This window comes from Canis lupus, chromosome 2, assembly GCF_011100685.1.
Source record: "Canis lupus familiaris isolate Mischka breed German Shepherd chromosome 2, alternate assembly UU_Cfam_GSD_1.0, whole genome shotgun sequence".
In the NCBI taxonomy this organism is placed as follows: Eukaryota; Metazoa; Chordata; class Mammalia; order Carnivora; family Canidae; genus Canis; species Canis lupus.
Genome location: NC_049223.1, coordinates 5,844,536 through 5,872,517, shown reverse-complemented (window position 1 = coordinate 5,872,517; position 27,982 = coordinate 5,844,536). Strand labels below are relative to the sequence as shown.

Sequence of the window (27,982 nt, the reverse complement as noted above, 5' to 3'; positions counted from 1 at the left end):
CTCATAATAAATAAATAAAGTATTTTAAAAAATAAAAAAATAAAAATAAAAAATAAAAACCCAAAGCAATTAATAACAAAACTATACACATTTATTCATTTATGTGGTGTGCAAATGACAAGGTTATATTATTCTCAGTTTCCACATTTAAAAAAAAAAAGCTTCACAAAACAAAAAGATAAAATTGTATTAAGAGTCATGTCAGGAGCTGAGCTGGAGAGGTGCCTGGGTGGCTCAGTGGTTGAGCGTCTGCCTTTGGCTTAGGTTGTGATCCTGGGGTCCTGGGATCGAATCCCACATCAGGCTTCCCGTAGTGAGCCTGCTTCTCCCTCTACCTATGTCTCTGCCTCTCTCTGTGTGTCTCTCATGAATAAATAAATAAAATATTAAAAAACAAACAAAAAAAGAGCTGAGCTGTCAGGTGTCAGAATAGCTGATTAAGGCAACAAGTCAAAATGAAAGTAACAGACAAGCCTTTAATCACTTAAGGGAATAGTATAAGCAAGAGGCTAAAAGCAAGAGAAAGTGCTGGCTTCCCCATTATTTCTTTTTTTCCCCATGTAACAGCATCAGGTGGAGGTCAAATGAATCGGCATAGGCATGGGGAATCTTCTCACTGCTGAGGGAGCCCTGAGTAAAAGGCTCCTGAAGTTTTGTGGATCTGGGAGCTGGCTGGGGAAGGGCTGAGAATCGAACAGTACTGAGTTATAGTGGAGAAAAATGTCTTCTGGGTCCTTCAGTTAGGAGATCGCAGGATGAAGGCACATATACTGAGAATGCATATATGAGTAGACCGTGGCTGGCCAGAGGGCCAGAGTCCTAGCCTGTCAATCCCTACAGAGATGGTAGTGCATCAAGATTGTGTGTCAGGCCTGGTGTGGAGAAGGCAGCTTTTCCCCATGAGGCCTGTCAGGTAAAGCCCTTGTAATTGTCCATAGCTGTCCTGAAAAATGATACAGACGTTTTTGGCAAGAAGTTGGACTCAAGACTCAAAATTAATGAGTTTTTGAGTTGACTCAAAATGAATGAGTCTCCCCACTTTGAAAAAGTCATGTAGGTGAGAAATGGAAATTTCTATTAAATAGGAAATTTAATAACGATAATTTGAGACTGTAGTACCCTGCTTTCAATAAACAAAAGCACATCTAAACAAAAGGTCAGCAAGAAAATAATATAAATGAGCTGGGCCCAGAGACAACGATAGGATATTCCCCTAAGATCAGGAAGAAAATAGTAATGTCTACATTAGCAATTCTAGTCAACATTGTACCAGAGGCTCTAACCAGAGCAACTAGGGGAGAAAATGAAATAAAAGGGATGTGATTTGGAAAAGAAGAAGTAAAACTGTTTCTCTTTGCAGATGGCATGATCCTATATAGAGAAAATTTTAAGGAATACACAACAACACTATTAATAAATAAGTTCAGCAGGGTTACAAGGTAAAAGATCAATAATAAATCAACTTTATTCCCTTATTTACAACGGACAATCCTAAAATGAAATTAATAAGATAATTTCATTTAAAATACTATCAAAAAGAGTAAAATATTAATGAATGAACTTTAAAAAGTGCAAGACTTGTAAAGTGAAAACTATAAAACATCATTTAACAATTAAAAAAAGACCTACATATATGGACTTCAGTAATTAGAGAGCTTATTTTTTATTTTAATAATAAATTTATTTTTATTGGTGTTCAATTTGCCAACATACAGAATAACACCCAGTGCTCATCCCGCCAAGTGCCCCCCTCAGTGCCAGCCACCCATTCACCCCTACCCCCCGGCCCCCCTCCCCCTCCACCACCCCCAGTTCGTTTCCAAGAGTTAGGAGTCCTTATGTTCTGTCTCCCTTTCCGATACTTCTCACCCACCTCTTCTCCCCTCCCCTCCACTCCCCCTCACCACCATCTCCATTCCCCAAATGAATGAGACACACAATGTATGTCCTTCTCCAATTGACTCACCCCACTCAGCATAATACCCTCCAGTTCCATCCACGTTGAAGCAAATGGTGGGTATTTGTCGTTTCTAATGGCTGAGGAATATTCCATTGTATACATAGACCACATCTTCTTTATCCATTCATCTTTCGATGGACCGAGGCTCCTTCCACAGTTTTTAAGATGTCAGTACTCTCCACATTGATCAACCGATTCAATGCAATCCCTATAAAAACCCCAGTTATCTTGTTGCTGACTTTCCCATACTGATCCTGTAATTCATATGGCAGTACAAGAGGCTAGAATATTCAAAACAAATTCAAAAAGAACAAAGTTTGAGGAATCATACTTTCTAATTTCCACACTTACTAGAAAGCTGCAATAATCAAGAGTTACTACATAAGTTACTGGCATAAGGATAGATCAATGGAATATAAATCAGTGGAATAAATTGAAAGTCTAAATATAAATCCTTACATTTATATCCAGCTGATTTTTTATAAGGGTGTGAAGACAATTCAGTGGGGAAAAGAAAGTCTTTTCAACAAATGATGCTGGAAGACATAGATATCCACATGCAGAATAATGAAGTTGGATCCCTATCTCATACTATATACAAAAATTAACTTAAAATGAATCAAAGACCTCAATGGAATAATTAAAACTATAAAACTCTTGGAAGGAAACACATATAAATTTTCATGACTTTAGGTTAGACAGTAGGTTCTCAGAGATGATACCAAAACCATAAAATAAAATAGATGTTAGATTTCATCAAAATAAAAAACTTTGTATTGCAAATGAGACCATCAAGAAAGTGAAAGAGGGACGCCTGGGTGGCTCAGCAGTTAAGTGTCTCCCTTCTGCTCAGGGTGTGATCCTGGAGTTCTGGGATCCAGTCCCACATCAGGCACCCTGAGGGGAGCCTGCTTCTCCCTCTGCCTATGTCTCTGCATTCTCTCTGTGTCTCTCATGAATAAATAAGTAAAATCTTTTTTAAAAAAGAAAAAAATGATGAAAAAAAATAGAATGGGAAAAATGTTTACAAATCATGCATCTAGAGGATCCCTGGGTGGCTCAGCTGTTTAGCGCCTGCCTTTGGCCCAGGGCACGATCCTGGAGTCCCGGGATCGAGTCCCACCTCAGACTCCGGGCATGGAGCCTGCTTCTCCCTCCTCCTGTGTCTCTCTCTCTGTCTCTCTCTGTATGGAGCCTGCTTCTCCCTCCTCCTGTGTCTCTCTCTCTGTCTCTCTCTGTCTCTGTCTCTCTCTCTCTCTCTCTCTCTATATATATATATATGTCTATCATGAATAAATAAATTAAAAAATTTTTTAAAGGGCAGCCCCAGTGACTCAGCGGTTTAGCACCGCCTTCAGTCCAGGGCATGATCCTGGAGACCCTGGATCAATCCCACATCGGGCTTCCTGCATGGAGCCTGCTTCTCCCTCTGCCTGTGTCTCTGCCTCTCTCTCTCTCTCTCTCTAGTGTCTCTCATGAATAAATAAACAAAATCTTTGAAAAATAAAGGTAGCATATCTTCTCAAAATAAATAAATAAAAATTAAAAAATTAAAAAATTAAAAAATCAAAAAAAAAAAACAAATCATGCATCTAATAAGGGACTTGTATCCAGAATATATAAAGAACTCCTGTAACTCAATAATAAAGACAGATGACTCAATTTAAAAATGAGCAGAGTATCTGAGTAGATTTTTTCCAGAAAGTATATACAAGTGGGCAATAAGAACATAAAAAGAAGCCCAACATCATTAATCATAGGGAAATGCAAATCAAAAACTGTAGGATACCACTTCATACACACTAAGATGGATGTAATAAAAAAGACAGGCAATAACAAGTGTTGGCAAAGATGTGAAGAAATTGGAAACCTCACATATCTAAAATAATGCAAGCCATGTTCTAAAAACAGTTTGGAATTTCCTCAAAATGTTAAACACAGAACTACCATATGACAACAATTTCACTCCTATGTATATAACTAAGAGAAATGAAAACATGTTCGCACTAAAACTTGTTTATAAATGTTCACAGCATTTTTCACAATAGCCAAAAAGTGGGAACAACTCAAAAGTTTATCATCTGATAAATGGATAAACAAAGCGTACTATATCCATACAATGGAATATTATTCATGAATAAAAAGGAATGAAGTACTGATAGATGCTACAGCATGAATCAACCTTGGGAAGATTATGCCATATCAAATAAGGCAGTTTAAAAAGACCACATATTGCATGAATCCACTCTAGGAATTTTTCAGAATGGGCAAATTTATAAAGAAAGAAAGTAGATTGGCCGAAACAGAGGACAAATGGACAGTGATGGCTAATTGACACAGGGTTTCTTTTGGGGGTGGTAAAAATGTTCAAAAATCAGCTGTGATAGTGGCACCTTGCTGGCCAATTGGTTGGTTTTGGCTGAGGTAGAGATCTCAGGGCTGTATGCTCTAGCCTGCATCAGGCTATGCACTCAGCAGGGAGTCTACTTTGGATTCCCCCTCTCCCTCTGCCCTTCCTGCTTGTGTTATCTCTCTCTCTTCTCTGTCTCTGTCTCTTTCTCTCTCTAAATATAAATAAACCTTAAAAAAATTGATTCTGATAATGGTTGTACAACTCTGTGAATAGAGTAAAAAAACATTAAATTGGACACTTATTTAAATGAATGTTTTGATATGTAAATCATATTGCATTAAAGTTGTTTACAAAACTCACAGTAGTTCTTGTTTGAATAATAGTGTGGCTTAGGTTGAACTTACCTTACCACACATAATAATTAGAAACCCTAGACTAGGGATCCCTGGGTGGCACAGCGGTTTAGCGCCTGCCTTTGGCCCAGGGCGCGATCCTGGAGACCAGGGATCGAATCCCACGTCGGGCTTCCGGTGCATGGAGCCTGCTTCTCCCTCTGCCTATGTCTCTGCCTCTCTCTCTCTCTCTCTCTCTGTGACTATCATAAATAAATAAAAAATTAAAAAACAAACAAACAAAAAGAAACCCTAGACTATATATATATATGTGTGTGTGTGTGTATATATATATATACTATTTAAGGTATATGTGTGTGTATATGCACACACACACACACACACATATATATATATTAGAAACTCTGGATTTTTTTTCTTTTTCTTTTTTTTTAATAATAAATTTATTTTTTATTGGTGTTCAATTTGTCAACATACAGAATAACACCCAGTGCTCATCCCGTCAAGTGCCTCCTTCAGTGCAATTCAACCATTCACCCCCACCCCCCGCTCTCCTCCCCTTCCACCACCCCTAGTTCGCTTCCCAGAGTTAGGAGTCTTTATGTTTTGTCTCCCTTTCTGATATTTCCTACCCATTTCTTCTCCCTTCCCTTCTATTCTCTTTCACTATTATTTATATTCCCCAAATAAATGAGAACATATAATGTTTGTCCTTCTCCGATTGCCTTGTTTCACTCAGCATAATACCCTCCAGTTCTATCCACGTCGAAGCAAATGGTGGGTATTTGTCATTTCTAATGGCTGAGTAATTTTCCATTGTATACACAAACCACATCTTCTTTATCCATTCATCTTTCAATGGACACTGAGGCTCCTTCCACAGTTTGGCTATTGTGGACATTGCTGCTAGAAACATCGGGGTGCAGGTGTCCCGGCGTTTCATTGCATCTGTATCTTTGGGGTAAATCCCCAACAGTGCAATTGCTGGGTCGTAGGGCAGGTCTATTTTTAACTAACTCTTTGAGGAACCTCCACACAGTTTCCAGAGTGGCTGCACCAGTTCACATTCCCACCAACAGTGTAAGAAGGTTCCCTTTTCTCCGCATCCTCTCCAACATTTGTGGTTTCCTGCCTTGTTAATTTTCCCCATTCTCACTGGTGTGAGGTGGTATCTCATTGTAGTTTTGATTTGTATTTCCCTGATGGCAAGTGATGCCGAGCATTTTCTCATGTGCGTGTTGGCCATGTCTATGTCTTCCTCTGTGAGATTTCTCTTCATGTCTTTTGCCCATTTCATGATTGGATTGTTTGTTTCTTTGGTGCTGAGTTTAATAAGTTCTTTATAGATCTTGGAAACTAGCCCTTTATCTGATATGTCATTTGCAAATATCTTCTCCCATTCTGTAGGTTGTCTTTTAGTTTTGTTGACTGTATCCTTTGCTGTGCAAAAGCTTCTTATCTTGATGAAGTCCCAATAGTTCATTTTTGCTTTTGTTTCTTTTGCCTTCGTGGATGTATCTTGCAAGAAGTTACTGTGGCCGAGTTCAAAAAGGGTGTTGCCTGTGTTCTCCTCTAGGATTTTGATGGAATCTTGTCTCACATTTAGATCTTTCATCCATTTTGAGTTTATCTTTGTGTAAGGTGAAAGAGAGTGGTCTAGTTTCATTCTTCTGCATGTGGATGTCCAATTTTCCCAGCACCATTTATTGAAGAGACTGTCTTTCTTCCAGTGGGTAATCTTTCCTCCTTTATCGGACATTAGTTGACCATAAAGTTGAGGGTCCGCTTCTGGATTCTCTATTCTGTTCCATTGATCTATGTGTCTGTTTTTGTGCCAGTACCACACTGTCTTGATGGAAACTCTGGATTTTTATATAATCAGATAAGAAAATTATAATCCACAAAGAAAATTAGGATGGCTTTGTTAATAACAGACAAAATAGATTTCAAATAAAGTGATATTTACAGAAATAAAGAAGTACATTTTATCGTAATGATAAAACTGTCAATACCTTAGGAAGATGTGGCAGTCCTAAACATGTATGCACATAAATAACAAAACTTTAAGATATATAAAGTTAAAAAAAGGTAAAAGCTAAATAAATTCACAATCAAGTCAGATTTTTCACTCCTGTCTTGATGAGATACAATTCAACTACACAAAAACCAGTTAAGATTGTAAGATTTTAAGACACTTGGCATAATTGCTGTTTATAGATCACTACTCTAAACAATGGAAGAATACAAATCCTTTTAAAGTATGTGAAATATTCATCAAGATAGTCAAATGCTATGCCAAACAGTAAGTCTCAATATTTTTTTTTAAGAATGGGGATCACGTGATATACATTCTAGGACTTAAATTGAGTGAAATTAGTAATCAATAATAGAGTAACCTATTAGAAGGCCTCAAATAGTTGAAGCTTAAACATTATCTAAAAAAAACAGTTTGTAAGATAAGAAAATTACAATGGAAATGAGAAAATATTTCAAACTGAATGATAAGGAAAATATAAGATATCAAAATCACACATAACCAAAACATGCTTATAAGGAAATTATAGGAGTATATTAATATTAGAAACAAAATATGAATCATGCTTTCATTTTACAAATCTAGAGAAGGAACAAATTAAACCCAACAAACATATAAAGCTGATATTTTATTTAAAAAGTAATAAGTTGGGCAACCCCAGTGGCTCAGCAGTTTAGCACCGCCCTCAGCCTGGGGCGTGATCCTGGGGTCCCAAAATCGAGTCCCACGTCGGGCGCCCTGCATGGAGCCTGCTTCTCCCTCTGCCTGTGCCTGTGCCTGTGCCTCTCTCCTTCTCTTTCTCTCTCTCTCTCTGTCTTTCATGATTAAATAAATAAAATCTTTAAAAAATAAAAAGTAATAAGTTGACAAACCCCTAGCAAGACTGATCAAGAAAAAAAAAATGCACAAACTACCAGTATTAGAAATGAAAAAGGAAATATCACTGAAGATTCTACAGACATTAAAAGGGTAACAAGACAATATTACAATAAAACTGTATGCTAACAAATTTCAAGACAGGTGAAATGGATAATTTCTTTGAAAAACACACAAAAAAAAACTGACAAAAGATGAAATTGAAAATCTGAATAGGCATTTTTATAGTAAATAAATTTGCAATAAAAAACTTCTCAAGGTAGCCCAGGTGGCTCAGCGGTTTAGCACTGCCTTCAGTCCAGGGTGTTATCCTGGAGACCCAGGGTTGAGTCCCACATCCTGCTCCCTACATGGAGCCTGCTTCTCCCTCTGCCTGTGTCTCTGCCTCTCTCTCTCTCTCTGTGTCTCTCATGAATAAATAAATAAAATCTTTTAAAAAAAAAAACTTCTCAAAAAGAAAACAATAGGCCAAGTTGTCTCTATTAGCCATTTCTATCACAAGTTAAAGAAAGAAATACTGTCAGTCTTATACAACTCTTCCGGAAAATGGAAGAGAGAATAATTCTGAATTCATATTATGAGACTATCACTCCTGATACCAAAACCTAACCAAGATATTGTAAGAAAAGCAAACCAACAATAGCCTCCAAGAATGCAGATTCAAAATTCTGTAACAAAATATTAACTAATTAGATCGAGAAATAGATAAAAGTGATAATACCTCATGCCAGGTGGTGTTTATCTTAACAATTCAAGGTCAGGTTAAGATGCTTTTAAAAATTATAATTCACCATTAATAGGATAAAGGATAAAACTTTATGATTTGATTACCCCAACTGATGCAGAAAAAAAGCATTTGACAAAAATCAATACCCATCTATAATTATAACTCTCAGAAAAAAAAAAAAACAGTTCTTCCTCAATTACAGTAAAGGCCATCTATCTAATAGTGACATATACACCTTTTCTTTAAAATTAGGGACCAGGCATGGATATTTTTTCAAACTACTACCATTCAACATCATACTGGAAGTCCTGGCTACTTGAAACAAGTCAAGAAAAAGAAATTAAAGCCTATAAATCAGAAAAGAAGAAATAATGGTTTTTATTCATAGGTAACATACTTATTTGTACAAGAAATATGAAGATATCTACAGCACTAGAATTACTAAGTGAATTTGGCAAGGCTATAGGATACAAAGTTAATACACAAAACTCAGTTGTTTCTATACATAATAGCAAACAACTAGAAAATGAAGAATTTTAAATTCCATTTACTATAGCATCTAAAAGCACCCAGTACTTAGAAAGTAGTATGTCCAAAATGTGCAAGACATCTACACTGGAAACCACAAAATTTTAACAAAAGAAAATAAAGAATACCTAGTAAGTGGAGGAATGTATGATGTTCATACATTAAATAGTATCAATTTTCTTCCAATTGCTTTGTTGAACCATTGCAATTGTAATCAGAATTCCAATAGGCTTTTCTTATAGAAACTAACAAGTTGATTCTAAAACTTATATGGAAAAGTAGAGTGTAGACTAGCCAAATCAGTATGTAGAAAGAATAAAGCTTCAACTATCAAATTTCAAGAGTTAGTCTAAAGCTATAGGACTCAAGACAGTGTTAATTGGACTAAGGGTGAAAAATAGATCAGCAGACAAAGTAGCCAGAAATAGATCCCATATAAAGTCTATTGATTTCTTTACAAAGTTGTCAAGGTAATTCCATGTGAAAGTAAAGTCTCTTCAACACATGGTTAACGTGGCTGAACTGGATAAATATGCAGGGGGAAATAATGAGTGTTAGGGTAGATTAACAATTTCTTTGGGAGGAACACACAAATCACTGAACATAACAAGAAAGCATAATTAGGAACTTATGAAAGTTTAAAACTTCTGCTCCCCAGAAGGCATCTTTAGTAAGCCTTCAGTTGCTGGGAGGGGATGGTGTCTAGCTGCACTGGAAGTTGCCATGGCTACTGAGGCATTCATTGCCTTCACTGGTAACTTGTTATACTAGCTCACCCAAGTAGAAAGTGAAAGCTAATGGAAGGATGACTGATAAAAAAAAATGCCAAAAATGTGTGCTGGAACACATTAACACTATCCTAGCTATGTTGTGGAGGTTGTGATAGGATTTAACAGAGCACAGGAAGATTATCATCCATTGGCCTAGTGATTGCTCTAATGGGGAATAACCATGGTTGAAACATCCTTTATTCCTGGCCAGTGGAGGCCGGGTCTGATCTTTCACTTTCATTGGTTTCCCTCTCTGTTTTGTGTTCTACCTCCCAGATCTGCCCTGTTTTCCCCTTCTTTGTTTGTTTGTTTTTCTGGATCTTCTCTTCCTAATAATTTGCAAGTGACCAAAAGTAGTTTTCATACATTTTTGTCTTACTTTCCCATCACTTTGAGTTAAACCAAGTAAACAAAAACAAATCAGAGGAAGAAGAAGAAGAAGAAGAAGAAGAAGAAGAAGAAGAAGAAGAAGAAGAAGAAGAAGAAGAAGAAGAAAAACAAACAAACCCTACTGATCCTTTTTATCTAACTGCTTTAGTATGTACCAGAAAAAGTTCTAGTTTCATTCACTCACACAAGACTTTTGTCTTGTGCCTTTTGCCTCCTCAGTCTTTGTCCTTTTAGGTTGTAGTGGGAGTCAGGAGATTAGGAGACAACCAGAGATCTGTGTACACATTATCTCCTCATACCTCTGTGATGAGCCAGAGGGAAACTGTAGTTTCTAAAATAAGATAATACATACGAAAAAATTTCTTTAAACTCTAAAGGCTTTCCCAATACATAGGAGTTTAAAATGCCAGTGTGAAGGTAGTTATTGCACCAAAAATGTGGTAGTCGTTCAGTCTCACAAAAGAATCCACACTTAATAATCAGAGATTAAACTTAATAATCAGAGTTTTGATTTGAAGTTTTAGAACAGCCCTGGGGTGCCTGGGTGGTGGGTCAGTTAAGCAGTCGGCTCTTAATTTTGTTTGGCTCAGGTCATCATCTCAGGATCAGGCCCCATAAGGCTGGCATGCTTAGCAAGGAGTCTCCTTGAGGATTCTTTCTCTCCCTTTGCCTGCCCTGCCCCCACCCCCAGTCACTGGCATATGTTGTCTCTCTCAAATAAATAAATAAATAAATAAATCTTAAAAAAAAAAAAAGAACAGCCCAAACTGACCCATAGTCATGAAATATTATTACAGATGCAGAATCCACAGAATTTAGCACCTGAAGAGACACTGTGGAAAGGTAGGAGGCCCATCTGACAGTCCTTTGAAGCTTTTATGGCTAAATGTCCTTGCCCCCTCACCTCCCCACCCCCACCCCCTGCAGACAGCTTGCTGCCAGAGTGCTCTATTGCTAGTGAGTCAGCAACAAGCAGGAAAGGTTAAAAATACATAAACAGTACTCCTCAGATATTCAGATAACTAAACACGTAGCAGAGAAAAAAATACGTACTGAAATTCTGTTTAAGGTCATGCTTAAATTAAGCATCTTGATGTGGAGAGATAAGACATCTTCACATGAAGCAGTAGGCAACAGGCCAGGGATCTGCTCTCCTTCTCATTCTTTCTCTGTCTCTCCTTTTAGTGTCTCTTCAGTCTCCATGCCAGCTCTCCATGGCACCCCAAGGCCTGCCTCCCTGGGCTCTTCCAATCTGAGCAGTAGACTGTGTCCTGAATAGTTTCTTCCCTCCTACTTTCCATCAAAACTCCCCATCCTGCACCTCTTCCTTTAAGAACTGATTCTGTCCAAAGTGGCTTTCAGTGAGTTGTCATCACTCTAATCCTTTCAGATAAATTCTAATAGAAATCTTTTGAAGATCTCAAAAATGATTCCAATGGTAGGTATTTTAAGCATTGTGACCACCTGCAAGAAAAAAATATATATTTTTGAACTTATCTTTTCATTGAAGGCTTTAAAATTATGTGATTTATAACATATCCCTATGAAAACATAGTAGGAAATCTTACCAAAGGTTATTCCAAGAGCTCTACCTTTTCTTTGTGACTTGGACATATTGTCATGCCTCTGAGTCTTAGTGTACTTAGTTTGTTAAACCCAAGAAGGCACATTAATTTAGAGCTGTCCTAAATGAAAAACACTCTCATTCATTCATTTACTTAATAAGTAAAATTGAACATACTGCTCAGTGGAGGAGAGATAAAGGTGGTATTTTTAAGCAATGTAATATGTTCCATAATAAAGATATGAGCAAAAGACTCTGTGAGCATGAGAAAGGGGCTACTACCTATGAAATACAGGCAAGGCTACAAAGAGAAGTAAATGAAGATAAAGAATACAGAAGTGGCTGGGCAAAAAGGGGAAAATAATGTTTTAGGATCCATGACACAAATATAGGCACAGAGTTATGAAAGTCTGTGCTCATTTAGGTCTGCAAAGTTGCATATGGCTAGAAAACCTCTAACAGGATATGGAGTATAAGTGCCATTCACGGATATAAAGACGTTTTCAAGACAGCAAGCAAGTGGTATTCTTAAAAACATCTTTATTTCTGTGGCCTTGAGCCTGTGGCATTTGGTACCAAAGACAACTCTTCCAAGTGCCATCTTTCCAGGTAATCCAGGACATGGCCATGTATACTTCCTCTGGTCTGAGAACAATTAGAGGTGAAGGACAATGGAGTAGAGAAGTAGAGGAACTGTGAAGTTTGGGTGTGCAGAAGTACAGAGGATAGGACAGGAGTTGTGGGAGAAAGTTCTGTGTGGATAAAATAGCTTGGAGTTCAGTTCTTGTAGAGACAAGAGTAGAAGAGGAGGGCAGTTACTGTAAGAACTTCGAAAGGAGAAGGTCTATTTCTAAATACAGAACTCTCATCTGAAGAACACTGACTTTGAAATACTTAGGTTGTGGGGAAGTTAGTCGTTTGACTTTTTACTGACAAGGAAATGAAACTTTTGAAGACCAAACAACCTTTCATTAAAAAGGAGAGGGAACATTCTTTGAAATGTTGACAATTTAGAGTAATTCCACCTTTGACATGTCTAAATTACTGTCCTCTTGGGCGAATCATTCAACCTCCTAAGTATCTCAGTTCGGGGAAAGAAATAAGCAAGTATGTAATAAACAGTAAAAATCCCATGTGCAGATTGGTTTTTATTATTGGTAATGACTATATGTTAAACAGTACTCCAAGACAGGGAAGTGAATCGAAGGAGGACTGAAAATATATTGAGAAAACCCATTTGTTATTGCTTACTGAGAAATTCTGAAGAGCTTTTATGGTATTCTACAGTTAAACTTAGATTTTTATTTTCAGCACCTTTATTTGGAGCTGAGTTATAAGAATGTGTCCTCTCCAAAAGGAGTGAGGCAGTGAATGACTCAGACTGAACCAGGCTGGCTAAGCAGTTCCCTCACTGTAAGGATCTCATATTATTTATGCAACTTTATAAGAATCAGATAGAATCACTTAATGCTCACTTTAAACAGAAATAAAAAGAATTTTGCATCAATATTTAAAGAAAATATATAGGAGAAACAATTACACTACTCTAGTTGACCTAAGGCTTTCCCAGACAATTTTCCCATCCTGTGGTGGAGAGAAAAAGGAATTATTAACTCAACTTTCTAGATGAGGAAGGAGGTGACCAGAACGATGTGCTCAAGGTTATGCAGTGAGTAAGAGGCAGAGCAGTCCCTTGTATCTTCAAATATTATAATCTTTCCACCTCATGCCTCTACTTCTCAAGAAATACATGCTTATTTCTGCCGAGAGCATTGAGAGTTGGTACTGGCAGTGGTGATTTCTCCATAAAGGTGCACATATTCCTGACAGGCCAGTTCTGAGCCTGGGTTGTGACTGCAGCTTGAATAATTACTTTTCCAGACTTTTAGTGTAAGTTGTGGTTCATAGAACCTAATGTTGTGTATATTCTGCACAATTTCTTCAACCAATTCAGAGGGATCTTTGGACCATGAGCAGAAAGACAGTTTTTCCAATGAATGGTCTATGACCGTCAATGAAAGGTTTGACCCACAAAGCTGAGGTAAATAGATGGGCCATGGCCGAGGCACCTAAGGACCAGCAAATGGCATACTGATCAGGTGTTTCATGTATTCTTTTCTTAGCTCTAGAAAGCCTTTTGGTCATTAAACATCTTACTCTATATTGTATCTCCTTATCATTTTTTTTTCTTTTCTTCTCCAAATACTGTAGTTTGTGTGTGTGCGCATGCGCACGTGTGTGCATGAACTATTTTGCACTTTGGTTTTTTTTTTTTTTATTATTGAGGTCTGGGTTTTTAAAGTTCCTCCAGTTTCTCTTTACTATATCTCCCCACCATCATTTAATGTCACAATGTATAGATACTACATATGGGCTGTCTCATCCTGATAGGAATAGCCTCCCATGGCCCAGAGGCAAGGTTCATCTGCCGGCTCCCCAAAGCCTGTTTCAAGTAAGGCATCCTTGTGGAAGACAAACTCAGAGTCTGACTGTGGTGAGAGTGGCCACTTTACTGGTACTCCATCAGTGAAAGAGCTGCACAGTGTCCTTCTAAGTACCCAGTGGTGTGTGTAGTTTGCTGGGTGGCCAAGACTGGTAAAGTTGTCAGGATGACTATGTAAATAAAGACTTATTATGTAAATAATAAATAATAAATAATAAATAACTTATTATGTAAATAAAGACTACAACCAGATCAGTCCAAATTTTTTTGTGTGTATTTTCATTCTTTTATTATATACTATATGTTATTATTATATTTTCACTTAAAAAAAGTCAGCTAGTACCAAAAGATAATAAATTAAATAGTAAAATTTACCCTATCCCTCTGTGCCTCCTCCACTTCCAGTCCACCTACCCCAGAGATAGTCTTGATAGTTTATTGTGTGTCATTATACATTCCTTTTTACATATATACAAACAAAATCATATTTTTATTACTGTTCTTCAACTTTGTTTTCATTTAAACAATTTTGCTTATGGATGTTTTTAAATAAACAAAGTCAGACCCACTTAATTATTTTAAATTTCCTGGTTTTCCATTTTGTATGGATGTAACATGAATTATAGATTGAAGCTGTCCCCTCTGGGTAGACAATGTTTTTCTCTTTTTTTTTTTTTTTGACAATGTTTTCAATGTTTTGCTGTTACAAATAATGCTTGAGTGAATATTGGACATAAATATTTGCATATTTTGTATGCATTTATCTGTAGGACATTTTTCTGGAAATAGAATTCTTAGTCCATTTTATTAGTTTTTAGACACTTTCTTCAACCTTCCCTAGTCTCAGTCTGAGTTTTGGATACACTAGCTCCACGTTGACTTGCTTCTGGACTGTAAAGTAGTAGCAGCAGCTCTTAACCCTTGTTAGGTTAAAACTATCTGTAGAGCATTTTTTAAAAGGCAGATTAATCAGACTGTGCCCTGAAACTACTGACTCAAAGTTTCTACAAGGGAAATGAGGGCTTTCACATATTTTAACACAAAGGGTGCTTCTAGTATTGAGTCACACTTGAAGACCATGGACTTGGTTCCTAACCTCCAAATTTTCCCACGATTATAGCTGCCTCTTTTCTCTGACTTTGGGATGTCACTCTTCTCTTTCATAATTTTCTTCACGAATTATTAGAGTTTTGTTTTTTTAGCATTCATTTTCCAATTTGTTAGCTGCATTTTTAATTATATTTTTCATTTCTTTTTACTTGAAAATTATTTTTACCCTATAAACATTATTCAGTTTAAACCCTCCATATTTATGACACTGAACAGATTGGTACAGTTCTCAGTGACCAAGCATTCTACAACATCCAGTCTCCATCAAAACCCCCTATCTTTACGTTATTACTCTGTTTTTCCTACATAATGCCTAGCAGTGAATCATCATGATAGTGGCTTGTGCTCTAGACTCAGGTTTAAACCCCAGCCCTGCCACTTACTAGCTGCATGACCTTGGACAAATTCCTCAACTTTTCAGTGCCTTGGGTTCCCCATACGTAAAATGAAGAATATTAGTAATGCCTACCTTAAAGGATTTTTGTAAGCAACAAGTACATTGTTTCATGTAGGGTCCCTTAAAAGTAATTGGAATATAGCAAATACTCATTAGATGTAATTATTTTTATTACCCAACTCTTCCCAAAAAGATTGTGAGACAGACCCCTGAGGGGCTTCTCTCTCTCTCCAGGTATAAGATTCCACTTTCTTTGACTTCATCTGGTTGTACATTGCCATCTGTTTTATGTCTTGCAGAATTTTGTTGATATCTATCATCGGTTGGCATTTCTACTCATACTGTCTCTGGTCTTTTTTTTTTTAAGATTTTATTTATTTATTCATGATAGTCACACAGAGAGAGACAGAGAGGCAGAGACACAGGCAGAAGGAGAAGCAGGCTCCATGCACCGGGAGCCGGACGTGGGATTCGATCCTGGGTCTCCAGGATCGCACCCTGGGCCAAAGGCAGGTGCCAAACCGCTGCGCCACCCAGGGATCCCCTGTCTCTGGTCTTGAGTGTTTAACCATCATTAACTAGAGTTTCCAGAAGTAGCAGACATACACATGTTCAATTTGCCAGGTTTAACTTGAAGTCTTCATTCTTTCGTAGTCACAATTTAAACATAGACATAAATACTTGAAAAGATCCAAATTATTTCTCCCAACCCACCATGACCATAACATATTTATCTCATTGTTTAAAAACATTAAAACCAAAAAAGTCATTTCTCAGCAGTTCCTAGTCATGAGCTATGTGCAACAATCCCAGAATTATGAACTTCATGATGAATTGGACTCCATGGAGAGGCAGCCTTGGTAGATTCCTTTTCATCTTTTAATGATTTCTCTTGTAGGGGTGCCTGGGTGGCTCAGATGGTTAAGTATTTATCTTTGGCTCAGATCATGATCTTCAGGTCCTATGACCAAGCCCTGCATTGGGCACTCTGCTCAGTGGAGATCTGCTTCTTCCCTCTCCCTCTGCCTCTCTCCATTGTTCATGGTCTCTCTCTCTCTCTCTCTCTCTCTCTCTCTACATAGATATAGATATAGATATAGATATAGATATAGATATAGATATATATCTCAAATGAATAAAGAAAAAGATTATTTTTTGCATTATCCTTTCTCTAAATGCATGACCTAGATATTTAGAATCTTTTAATTCTATACTCTTATTACATCATTCATTTTGAACATAACAGCATTTCTGATTATTTAAAAGTAGAGTTGCCTTTTGTGGTAGATAGCTTCTAAGATGGCCCCAATGATTCCTGCTTCCTGGTATTCGTGACCTGCACAGTTCCCTCCCCTTGACAAACCTGTTTATAATCAATAAAACACATCAATGTAAAATGAAAGAATGTCACTTTCATGATGAGGTTACAAGAGATTATTACTTCCATCTCCAACGGACTCTCTCTTGATGGCTTCAGTGAAGCAAGTTACTATGGTGGTGAGGTCCATATGGCAAGGAACTCAGAGAGGCCTCCTACTAACAGCCAGCTCAGGGCTCCACTTCCCTTAGCTCTCAAGGAACCAAATCCTGTCAACAACCACCTGAGCTTACAAATGTATCTTTTCCCAACTGATGGCCCTGATTAATGCTTTCATTGTAGTCTTGTGAGAGACCCTAAGACTAGCAATGTTTAGATTGCTAACCCACAGATACTATGAGATAATAAATATGTGTTGTTTTAAGCTGCTAAGTTTGTATAATTTGTTATATATCAATATATAATGAATACATCTGGCTTTTCCTACCTTTATCCATCATAATGACAGCTCTCCTACTGCTTTAAGGACCTAGTTTGCCTTGTCTGTTTCTTTCCCATTCCCTCTATATTCCATTCTCAACTCCACAGTATTCAGAAGCTTCTTTCTGTCAATTTTCAAAAATACATGTTCAAGAGAACTGAACAGATTTTTGATTCAAATATGACAAATATCAAAAGTAATTTTCATGTTAATAAAACTGGCATTTGCTATTTATCTGTGGTTTATTAAATGATTCTATACTATAAGATTTTGCATTATCTTCATTAAACTGTTGAGGAAAATGAATCTCACAGAACATAAGGGATTTGTAGGTTGCATATTTAATTAGTGGTAGAGCTCAGACTGGCATTTGTGACAACTAACTCAAATGCCTTTTTTTATCCATTATACTAGGCTGCAGAACCTCTTCTAGCTGATTGGTAGGCAACTCATATATTTGGACTATTTTACAAATGAAAATTTTCATCTTTTAAAATTTTTTTGTCTTACCAGATCTCTTCTCCCGCTTCATATATATTTTCCATAAGCTAATTAATTCATTCTGTGTGTATGTGTGTGTGCATGCATACAGGTGTGTATTTTCATTTAACTCTAAACCAAGTATATCATTCTACCAACAATCACAACAAATATTTCTAAGATACATGTTACAGATATTTTATGTTCTGAATCAAGTAGAGCCCTCCAGTGTCTAACGGCCTTACATTACCACATTTTTTTACCAACTCTTGTACAACTTTTTGTCCCTTATTTTTTAAGAAATTGAATCTGTAAGTCATTGATCATATTTAGATCGTATTTAGAGCTCATTTGTTCCTGAACCTGTTCATTCTCAAGAGATATATTTTTACCTCTCTGCCAATTTATTAGCTCACAGATAAACTATACCTTTATTATTCTCGAATTTTAGGAGAGGACCCAGAAGGCTTAACTTTATGCTCTCATTATCTGCATTGGATTAAACTAAAAGACTCAGTTATCCTATGTTGTCTTACCATTTACTACACTCCTGGAAGAGATACTGGAACCATTTTTTACTTAAATTAACTTTTTTGTGATTATAGAAAAATTTTTAAATACTAAGATGTGCATACTTAATAGTAAAACCAGAGAATCACTGGCAATACTGTTAAGTTTGTGAGAGAGATATATTGACATATATATGTGTATATATATATATATATATATATATATATATATTCTCAAAACCAATCCTTACCTAATAAAAATTTGTGATAAGATTTGCAAGACTTGAACCCTAAAGAGTTTATGACCATTTCGGAGAATATAAATTTTTTCATAGTAACAAAACAAAGCCAAAAAATCTTAACTGTAATACTTTGGTCATAATCTCACCACTCTTCTCCACTGTTGTGTTTTTCTCAGAGGAATGTGTGGTTCATTCTAAGAGCACCAAGAGAGAAAATAGGAAGCAGAACCATAGCTTTAGATTTTTTGTTTCTTTGTTTTTGCTTTTTTGGTAATTATAGAAAACATAATTTTGGGATGAACTTCTTAATAGGAATAAACAATATAATACATTTTCCCCATTGGCTTTTTTGGGTGGTCCCTTCATGATCTTCTTTCTGGAACAAATTTTGGGTGTTAAATTAAGGCTAATAAGCAGAGAATAGATATGCTCTCACTTATGTATATAAATGTGTATGTACATATATATATTCATACATACAAATAAATTTTAAGCATACTCAATATTAGACTATATGCCCTCTTTCTATATATTTTATGTGCTGCTTGTTTTTTCACCTAACATAAATCCCAAGAACTTTACCATATTCATTAATATTTTTGAGAACATAACTGCTAAGGATGGTATAATCTTCTATCCTAAGTCATGCACCATAATTTACTCTTGACCAAAAAATTATCCCTTTTGAACACATAAACTGAGGTTATAAAAGTTTGAGACAAAAATAGTCATTTGTTTCTATGTTTATTATGTTTGTTGGGATGGGTTATTTCTGCAAAGTGTCTTTTCTTGTGGAGAGGTAGGAAAACAGACTAGAGAGGTTCTCTGTACTCTTTAACGGCATACTGCTCTTCCCTCCACCTTGCTGTGCTTTCCCTTAGGCTGCTAAGTATCACATTTCTGAATGCTACATCCTGGAAATTCTAATCCCTGAATGGATGAAGAAGAGGGGAACTGATCAGGAGAGAAGGCCATGGACTAGAAGTCTCCAGGACTGGCTGAGGCAGAAATAGTCCCTGTACAGTCAGGGCATGACCAAAGATTTTTCAGTTTGTTTGTTTCATTTCAGTAAAAAGCCTGTGGGTCTCAGAATTAGACCCTGACAAGGAATAGGAATGAAAATCTTTCTCTGTTATCTTTGGGCTTTCAGATCTTATTCTGGCTTAGAGAACGAGGCATGTGATGTTTTATTTAGAAGTTGCTTGTTAATTCAATACCATCTACCAAGCAGTGAGTAGAATCACCAGGGAGACTTTGGGATCTTGTCATGTTTGCTTTTAGTTTTTAGAGCTGTGACCCTTTTAAATTCTTTTTATCTTTTCAGGGATATTATAGTTAGAGGGGCTATGTCAGGCATATCTCATCTGCTGTCACAGTGACCCCAAAATGTTACTTATATATTATAAATGTATAGAAGTTATGTATATATTTTGTATTTTAGTCTATTAATTTATCCTTCTTTTGGTGCTTTGCATAATAGGAGCCAAGTGCAAAGTAATATATTTTAGACCATAGTTGCGTAAAGGCATAATCCCAATCATAACCCCTTTCATTTGTGTGATAATTGCATAGGTTTAAGGTTGTATTAGATAGTTTTTATTTTTTGTCATTTGGATATAACTTTATATAATTAAACATTTATAGGACATATTTTCATCCTGAATGTTTCCTTTGTACAAAATCATATTTCTTGCCAAATATATAAAAATAATTTCCCAACACACTTAAGGAACTTTGAATCTACTTATTCTATCAAGCAAATCCTTTAGAAGTCTCTTAATATACATAGTTCCACCTACGTGATTCATTTCCAGCCTCCTACTGCAAAAAAAATAGCAGACCTGGTTGGGTTAAGTAGTAGGTTTTAATATCAGAGATTTCCAAGTGTGGACTGTCCTCCAATCACGATATCAGCTTCATTCTTCACTTGTTCAGGAAGGATTATTGGGAGCATGGTAAACTGGAGAAAGTTAAGTGGCCCCGGAAAATATTTGACTAGCAAGACTCTTCTCTGTGCGAAGCAGAAGGAAATTGTAGATGTGGCAGAGAGAGTCCTTAAAGCTTTAGAAGTCCTTCACGTCCTTATCAAAGGACAACTTCATCAACAAAAGTCTTGTCATGGGCATCTCTCACTGTGCTCCCATTACCCAGTAATCTTCTTTTTTGTAAATAAAACTGTACACACATGCCCACTAACACAAACACTAAAGCATGTTGCACCTCACTCACCTATACAAGTGGTTTAATTCCCAGCCAATTTCACTGAACTGAAGCAAATAACACTTGACAAGTCAGTTAAGAGAGTAGAACTGCTGTGTCCCACACTATTAGGAAACTGTTGCTTGTTGCTCAGATCCTTAAAATATCAAGCCTAAAGCCAGAGCTTCACACCTTTTATACTCTGAGTTCTGGGAAGAGCATTGGCCTGCTCTAGCCAGTGCTAGCTTCTGACCATTTTACCTTTCCAGCATTCCTCTTCTGAAAGCACCGGGCCTTTCATCTACTGAACCAACACAGCAGAGGTTAATTTTCTATCTCTGGTGTTGTGTCTATATTTGCAAAAGAAATTTATTCTATTTAAAAATGTTCTTCTATTTTCTGCATATCTGGAAAGCCTAATATTCTTTTCTCTTGTAGTTCTCTTTTCTTCCCCATTAGCTGTGTTCAGTATCCAAAGAGTATAGGCAATCAAGCTGACTTCAAAACTAGCTAAAAAAAAAATCCGTATTTGATGAAATGGTTGGAAAATCTGTGCAGATTTGTTTATAATGAGGGGAAGACTTGGAAGGCCATTTAAAAAACAGCAGTGCTTTTTAAAAACACAATGCCTAAGAGTATCCCACCACTAAGATTAGCTGATTGAATTTTGTAAGCATCTGAAAAAACCTCCAGTGTTGAAGAACAAAGTCCTTAAAAATACAGAGGGTCTCTTCTTCTCTCACTGTACCCTCCTAAACCTGGTTACAATTTGTACTCTGTGCTCATGCATCCAGTGATTATGCATGCTCTTGCGTCCTTAGGGTACTCAGTGACCTAAGTGGTACCCCATGTCCTATTTCTCACACACTAAATATCTTTATGCTTATCATTAGTCTCTAGTACTGGAAAGAGAACAGCGAAAGTTTTCTCTTGAAATATGTACTATGAAAATATACGTCAGGTAGTTCTTCTGGAAAAGGAAGTTTTTATGAGTTCTGGTTGAAAAACATACTCTTTTATAACTACGGGGAAAATTAGGTAACCCCATTAAAGTTCAGTCTCTTTATCTTTAGGATGGGAATAATAAAGTATACCTGGACCCTAAATGTAAGGAAGATGTCTATCACAGTGATCAGTGTGTGGAGGCACAGGCAGCTATTATGAATGCTACCTAAAATGGCAGCTATTCATATTATCATCATCATTCATAAATTCTACAGTTCAGTGGTTTAAGTTTTCTCCATTTCTTCCTTTATGAGGGTTTGTTATAAAATATATCATTAATTTGGAATTTGGGAAGAGCTTTACAATAATTTGTTAATCAGGACACCTGGGTGGCTGAGCAGTTAAGCGTCTGCCTTCAGCTCAGGGTGTGATCCTGGAGTCCCGAGATCAAGTCCCACGTCAGGCTCCCTGCATGGCACCTGCTTCTCCCTCTGCCTGTGTCTCCGTGTCTCTCTCTCTCTCTCTTTTTCTCTTTCTCTCATGAATAAATAAATAAAATCTTTATAAAAATTGTTAATCTATACATTTATATACATTATATTTAACAAGAAAAGGTAAAATACTGGGATTTGAAAAACATTGAAACTTCCTTGTCTTCCCCCCGCCCCCTTTGTCATTATGGCATGTATTAACTACTAAAAAGTTAGATCTGGGTTAGATGTTGTACAGACAGATTATAAGATATCAAAAATATCAAGATATCAAAAAATAAACTTACCCTCTTTTCTCCTTCCTTCTTTCCCCTCTCCTTCCCTTCTTCCCTTCCTTTTATTACTCTCTTTCTGTGGTTACCTACTATTGCCAGGTACAATACTAGGGAATTGGTATGCAATCATGAGTAAGATAGTTATAATACTTAGCCTCGTGCAACTTACAAACTAGCTATTAGATAGTTTATAATTTAACAAATGAATTACAGAAATAATTTTATCAAAATAGAGCTGATAAGTGTGATGAAAGAAAGCTCAGAATTCATTATAAATAAATAATGTGCAGATAAGATGGAAACCTGACTCAGTCTGAGGAGTGCCAACTCACAGTCTGGGAAGGGTGAAGTGGGGTGAGGAGTTTTCTGAGTAGAGCTAGCATAGTTATGCCCAGACTAATGCATCTTTTTTTAAAAAATCTGTTTCTTTCCAAACACAATCATCCTCCTAGTCACCCAAGCTTAAAATCTTCACATTATTTTTGACATTTTATTCACTTTTGCTTCAACAAATAATCAGCTGCCCAACTGTCTTGATTCAGCATGTTCTTTCCTCTGTTCACATGAATGCCTAAATTCCTATTCTCACGACAGTAGTTATATCCTTTTTTACCATTTTCCTACAGCTGCATTTTTTTCTTTCACTCAACACATATTTAGAAGCACTTCCTGTGTACCTGGATTGTTAGTGCCAGTATTACAGAATTGAACACAATAAACATGGCTGTCACAAAGCCTACAAATCTAATACAATGCTGTAGATTCAATGCTGTAATCAAGTAGGGACAGTGTGCTAAGCCACAGTGAAGGCTTCCTCCTCCTAGAGGAAGAGAGATTTAGACTGAAGCCTGAAAAGCGAATAGAAGTACACCAACTACAGATGAGACAGTTGGATTGTATAAGGAACATGCAGTTAGAAGGGACAGCATATGCAAGGATTGGAAGATTTGGGTAGGTGGAAAGTAATGAGATGATAGAACTAAGCTGGTATCTAGCATCGTAAATAATTTAGACTTTTGGGGCAGCTGGATGGCTCAGTTGGTTAAGTGTCCAACTCTTGATTTTGGCCCTGATCTCTGGGCCCTGAAGATCAAGCCCAAAGTTGGGCTCTGCACTCAGTGTGGAGTCTGCTGGGGATTCTCTCTTCTCCCTCTCCCTTCCCTCTACTCCTCCCCCTGCTTGTTTGAGCACGTTTGTGCACATGTGCATGCTTGCACACTCTCTCTCAAAATAAAATATTTTTTAAAAAATAATAATTTAGATTTTTGCATAAGAGCCCTGGGGGCCACTGAAAGGTTCTACAAGGAGAGTTAATATAGCAGAAGCATTTGGGGCCTAGAGTAAAGGAGGGGATGCTGAAATAAGACCTAAGAAAAGGGAAAAGTTTGATAAAGAAGATGAATTCGTTTTGTTTTGTTTTATTTTGACTTGATTTCCCCCAACTGGCCTTCTCACTTTCAATATCTTCCCCTTCCATTAGCATCCAGTGCTCTTGCATGATGCTGCCAGACTAACTCCCTGGAATACACTTCTGATCACAATTTAAAGAAGTTTAATGACATGTCTGATCATGAAATAAATCGGAATTCCTCACCCTTTTTCAAAGCTTACAATGAACTGGTCCCATCTCTGTTTTAAAGCTTAATTTTTAGCACTCCCCTTTATGTCTTCCTGTCCATAACCATACACTCCACACTCTTGAAGCTTTCCCACAAGCATGCCTTTATCTTAGGTTCCCTCCTCCTTTCCTGTTTGCTTACATACTAAAACCTTGTCCTCCTTCAGGTTCCTACTCAAATGTGAACCCTCCTACGATAGCTTTACTTGTTTCCACTGAGAGCAATTCCTCTTTTCTCTGAATCTTCAATATGATTCAGTTCACATTATAATAGTATTTGTCACCTCCTCCATGTGGTAGACCTGTTTAGAGAAGCAAGACATGAACTCTGGAATTCAACTGTCTGGATTCAGATCCTAGCCCTGACATTTCCTGGCTGTGTGATGTTAAGCGCATTTCTTAAATTTTCTGTGTGTCATTCCTCCTTTGCAAAATAAACATTCCTACTGTGTAAGGCACTGTGGGGATTAAGCAAGTAAATACTGTAAAAATGCTTAATTTTGTATTTAGCAATAGTATAATATAAATATTTGGTATGATCATGCCATTATTTTTATCATGTACGCGGAGCATCCACTCTTCTAAACTATAACTTGAGGACCTAGTCCACAGCTGATTTATTTTAATGACTTCTAAATTGCAGACTAACTAAATAGTGAATGAGTGAATCAGTAATTAGACTTTTCACAGTTTATTTTGAAGGTAACATTTTCTTTGTTAAATTAGCTAAAATAGATCATTGATCAAAGATTTAATATATTTACATTTTTTGTGTGTGGAGCACACGGAATATATGGAGAAGCATGCCTTCTTTGGTTTTACATTGATTCAGGGGGGATACCCATACAGTTAAGTATGGTATAAGATAAAGTTAAAAAGTGCATAGTCAAAAAGTGATTATGGGAATTCAAGGTAGGAGCTGGAACAATCAGAAAAGAATTCACTGAGATAAGATATAATTATACTAATAGTGAGAATGGTAACTTTTAGAACAAAGTATATATAAATCAACTCTCCTAATATGTTAGACAAAATTTATTGGATGCCCAATGTACCAGGCACTATATTTACCAATTCAAACTTCAAAACAGTCTCATCTGGAAGTGTTAGGATTGTGTTCATTGTAAAGATGGGAAAACTGAGGAAGAGCAAGGCAATGTTAAGTAATTCGTCAATGTTAGTAAAGAACAGACCTAAGATTGGAACCCAGAGAGACTGGATGCAGAACCTGGATTCTCCCATCACCACACTCCAAAATTAGGAGTTCTACTTCACTATTTGCTGAACTCTTTCTAATAATATATTTTATTAAGTTCACTGGAATTTCATTTTCTATTATTTTTAAGCTATACCTCGTCCATGGATGTTAAAAGAAATTGACTATTATTCTTTCATTTATTTCTGACTGCCTCAATCTTTCATTTACAGTAACAAGTCTTCAAATTCTTCATCTGTGAAATATAAGCTTGAAGCTATAACAGTAGTTCCTTCAAGAGCAATTATTTCCTCCAAAATAAAAAAAATATGCAGACTTCTATCTTACATTGTTCACCTTTGCTTATTCATGCCCTTAATCATTGCTCAGTGTGCAATGGAAAACTTTGCAATAAGTCACAGGATTTTGTAGCTTCCAGGAATCCACTGTGCTAGAATAATCTCTAAATCCATTTCTAGTGGAAATACATGAGATTTTGTATATTCTACACTTTAGGTCCCTCTTGTACTAGTTTCTAATCTGTCATTTCTCTCTGCCATGAGAAGAAACACATATCCCCTGATCCTTTAATCTTCTACCAAGTTTTCTTCATTTGTTCTTTTTCCCCTCTAAACTTACCCTTCTTCCCTCAGCTCAGATTCCTTACTAAACAATACAGCTTATTTTTTAGAACTTTTAATTACCGCCAGACCCTCGTGTAAAGGAACTATTTCCAAAATATATGAGCTAAAACTTAAAACACACATTTACAGAATTTCAGCTTGTTTTGTGAAAATAGCAAATAAAGGAAATGGTTTTTATATCAATTTTTGGATGACTCCAAGCACTTTCCTGATAGATTGAACTTTAAAATCACATCTTTATCTGCATCTTCAGCATAGATCTAGAGAATTAGAAAACTAAGGACAAATACCACATATACACAAAGCAACATTATCTCTTGGCCACACATATAAGGTAAAAACCTTCCTTTGGTTTCTTCTTAATACCAGCCTTTTTCCCACTCCTTGAGAATTTAATTCTAATGGTATTGGAAGTACTTAGCTTAAGTAGAACTATTTGAGAAATACCATCAGAGAGCTATAGGTAATGTTATTCTTGGCACTTTTGGAGGGTGGGGCTCCATTTGTAAGTTACCAGCAAGAAAACGTCAGCACCCATCCCATTTCCCCCAGCTGTGCTTTATGTTTACTAATATTTATATCTTTGAGATTTTAAAAAAACTAAAATAACACTCAGGATTTTAGGAGTGAGTATATTTTTTGTTATGAAGACCTTGTTTTCAGCAAAATCAGTTCAGGCCTGCTGCTCTAGCATAAGAGTATATAAGTCTACATTCTTGAACAGCATTTATTTAGATTTCTTAAGCAGGGCCAAACCAATTCCTATTCTATGAGGGCTTGTTCAAAACCACCAGTAGCATGTGAAAGGTAATACATACAGTTCATTCCACATGCCTTTTGACTGCCCTCCACCTGCCCCCCACACACATAACCCACTCCAGAATTGATCACTTGTTCCTTTGTGCCCACTGAACCTGCACAGAAGTTATCACAGCACTTGTGCTATTTTAATGCAGTTCCTTGTTTACAGGTCTCTCTTCTCTTTCTTATTGGCCTTTGTATCTACAGCATGTAGTATAGTATCTGGCTCATGGTAAATGCTTCATTAATATTTGCTTCGTGATAACTCTGGAGTGAGAAGAATTAGTGAAGCAGTTGAGCAGGTACTAAGTAGATTGACTGGGGAGTACAATGCAGGATAATATTCCGAGGACTGGTTCAGACAGGGGAAAGATACTACTAGAAATGTGGAGGTAGGAATCAGCAAGGCACCAGTGAGTATGACAATGGAGGGCTGCCTGGCCGGCCCATCTGGGAAGATAAAGAGAGTGCCAAAGGCTAAGAGACAATTCATAGAAACTCCTGAAAGTTAGAATTAAAGAACTTAGGTTTGATTTGAAAGCAATAGACTCTAGTCTTTTGATTTAGACAATGAATGATCAAAAATATATTTTAAAGTTTTATTCAAAAGGATGTGTGCTATGTCAAAATTCCTATGTGAAATTTTGATTTTAGTCTGTGGGTCATCAGCTGATCCTGAAGGTCTCTTTCTTTCTGTTCTCATCCTACAGGTTGTTATTTTGTATTTTGAGCCAAGCACATTTCGCTGTATTCTCCTAAGATGGGTCCGTCTTCTCGGTTTTGCTACTGTTTACGGAACTGTCACTCTCAAGCTTCACAGGTATATTGTATTTCATTAGTTTTCATTCCCAGGGGAACATCAAAGTGTTTGGCTTAGCATATAATTACAAGCTGGGTCAGCCACTTAAATGGTTTAATTTCACGAATTTAGACAGCAAGACAATACGTATTCTTTTTCATTTTCAAGGCAATATCATTAGGATTATCTAGAAAAATCTTTAATACAACTGAATTTGAACACTATGCTTTAATAAAATGTGCCATTGGGTATGGAAAATTTAATTCTGAATAAAAAATAGTCTAGAATAAATGCAAGACAATACTGACTAGCTAAGAACAGGAACACCGTTGAAATAATAATCCAAGTCCAGAGCTCCCAAAGAATCCTTATATAGTAGAATTTAGCCATATGTTGACTTGACAGAAGCTACTGTTCTTCATTCATAAATTACATGCCCCAGGATAATCCTGCTGATGTTCAATGGGTGAAGTTCAAAA

General features: G+C 36.7%; 1 protein-coding gene across 1 annotated transcript in view; it reads left to right on the top strand.

Annotated features, from left to right (window-relative positions):
* GPR158 (G protein-coupled receptor 158) overlaps positions 1 to 27,982 on the top strand; it is a 410,036-nt gene that overhangs the window by 320,397 nt on the left and 61,657 nt on the right. The window contains exon 6 of the mRNA XM_038529762.1: positions 27,415 to 27,524. Within this exon, the coding sequence (XP_038385690.1) occupies positions 27,415 to 27,524 (110 nt within the window). The remainder of the gene's footprint in view (positions 1 to 27,414; positions 27,525 to 27,982) is intronic.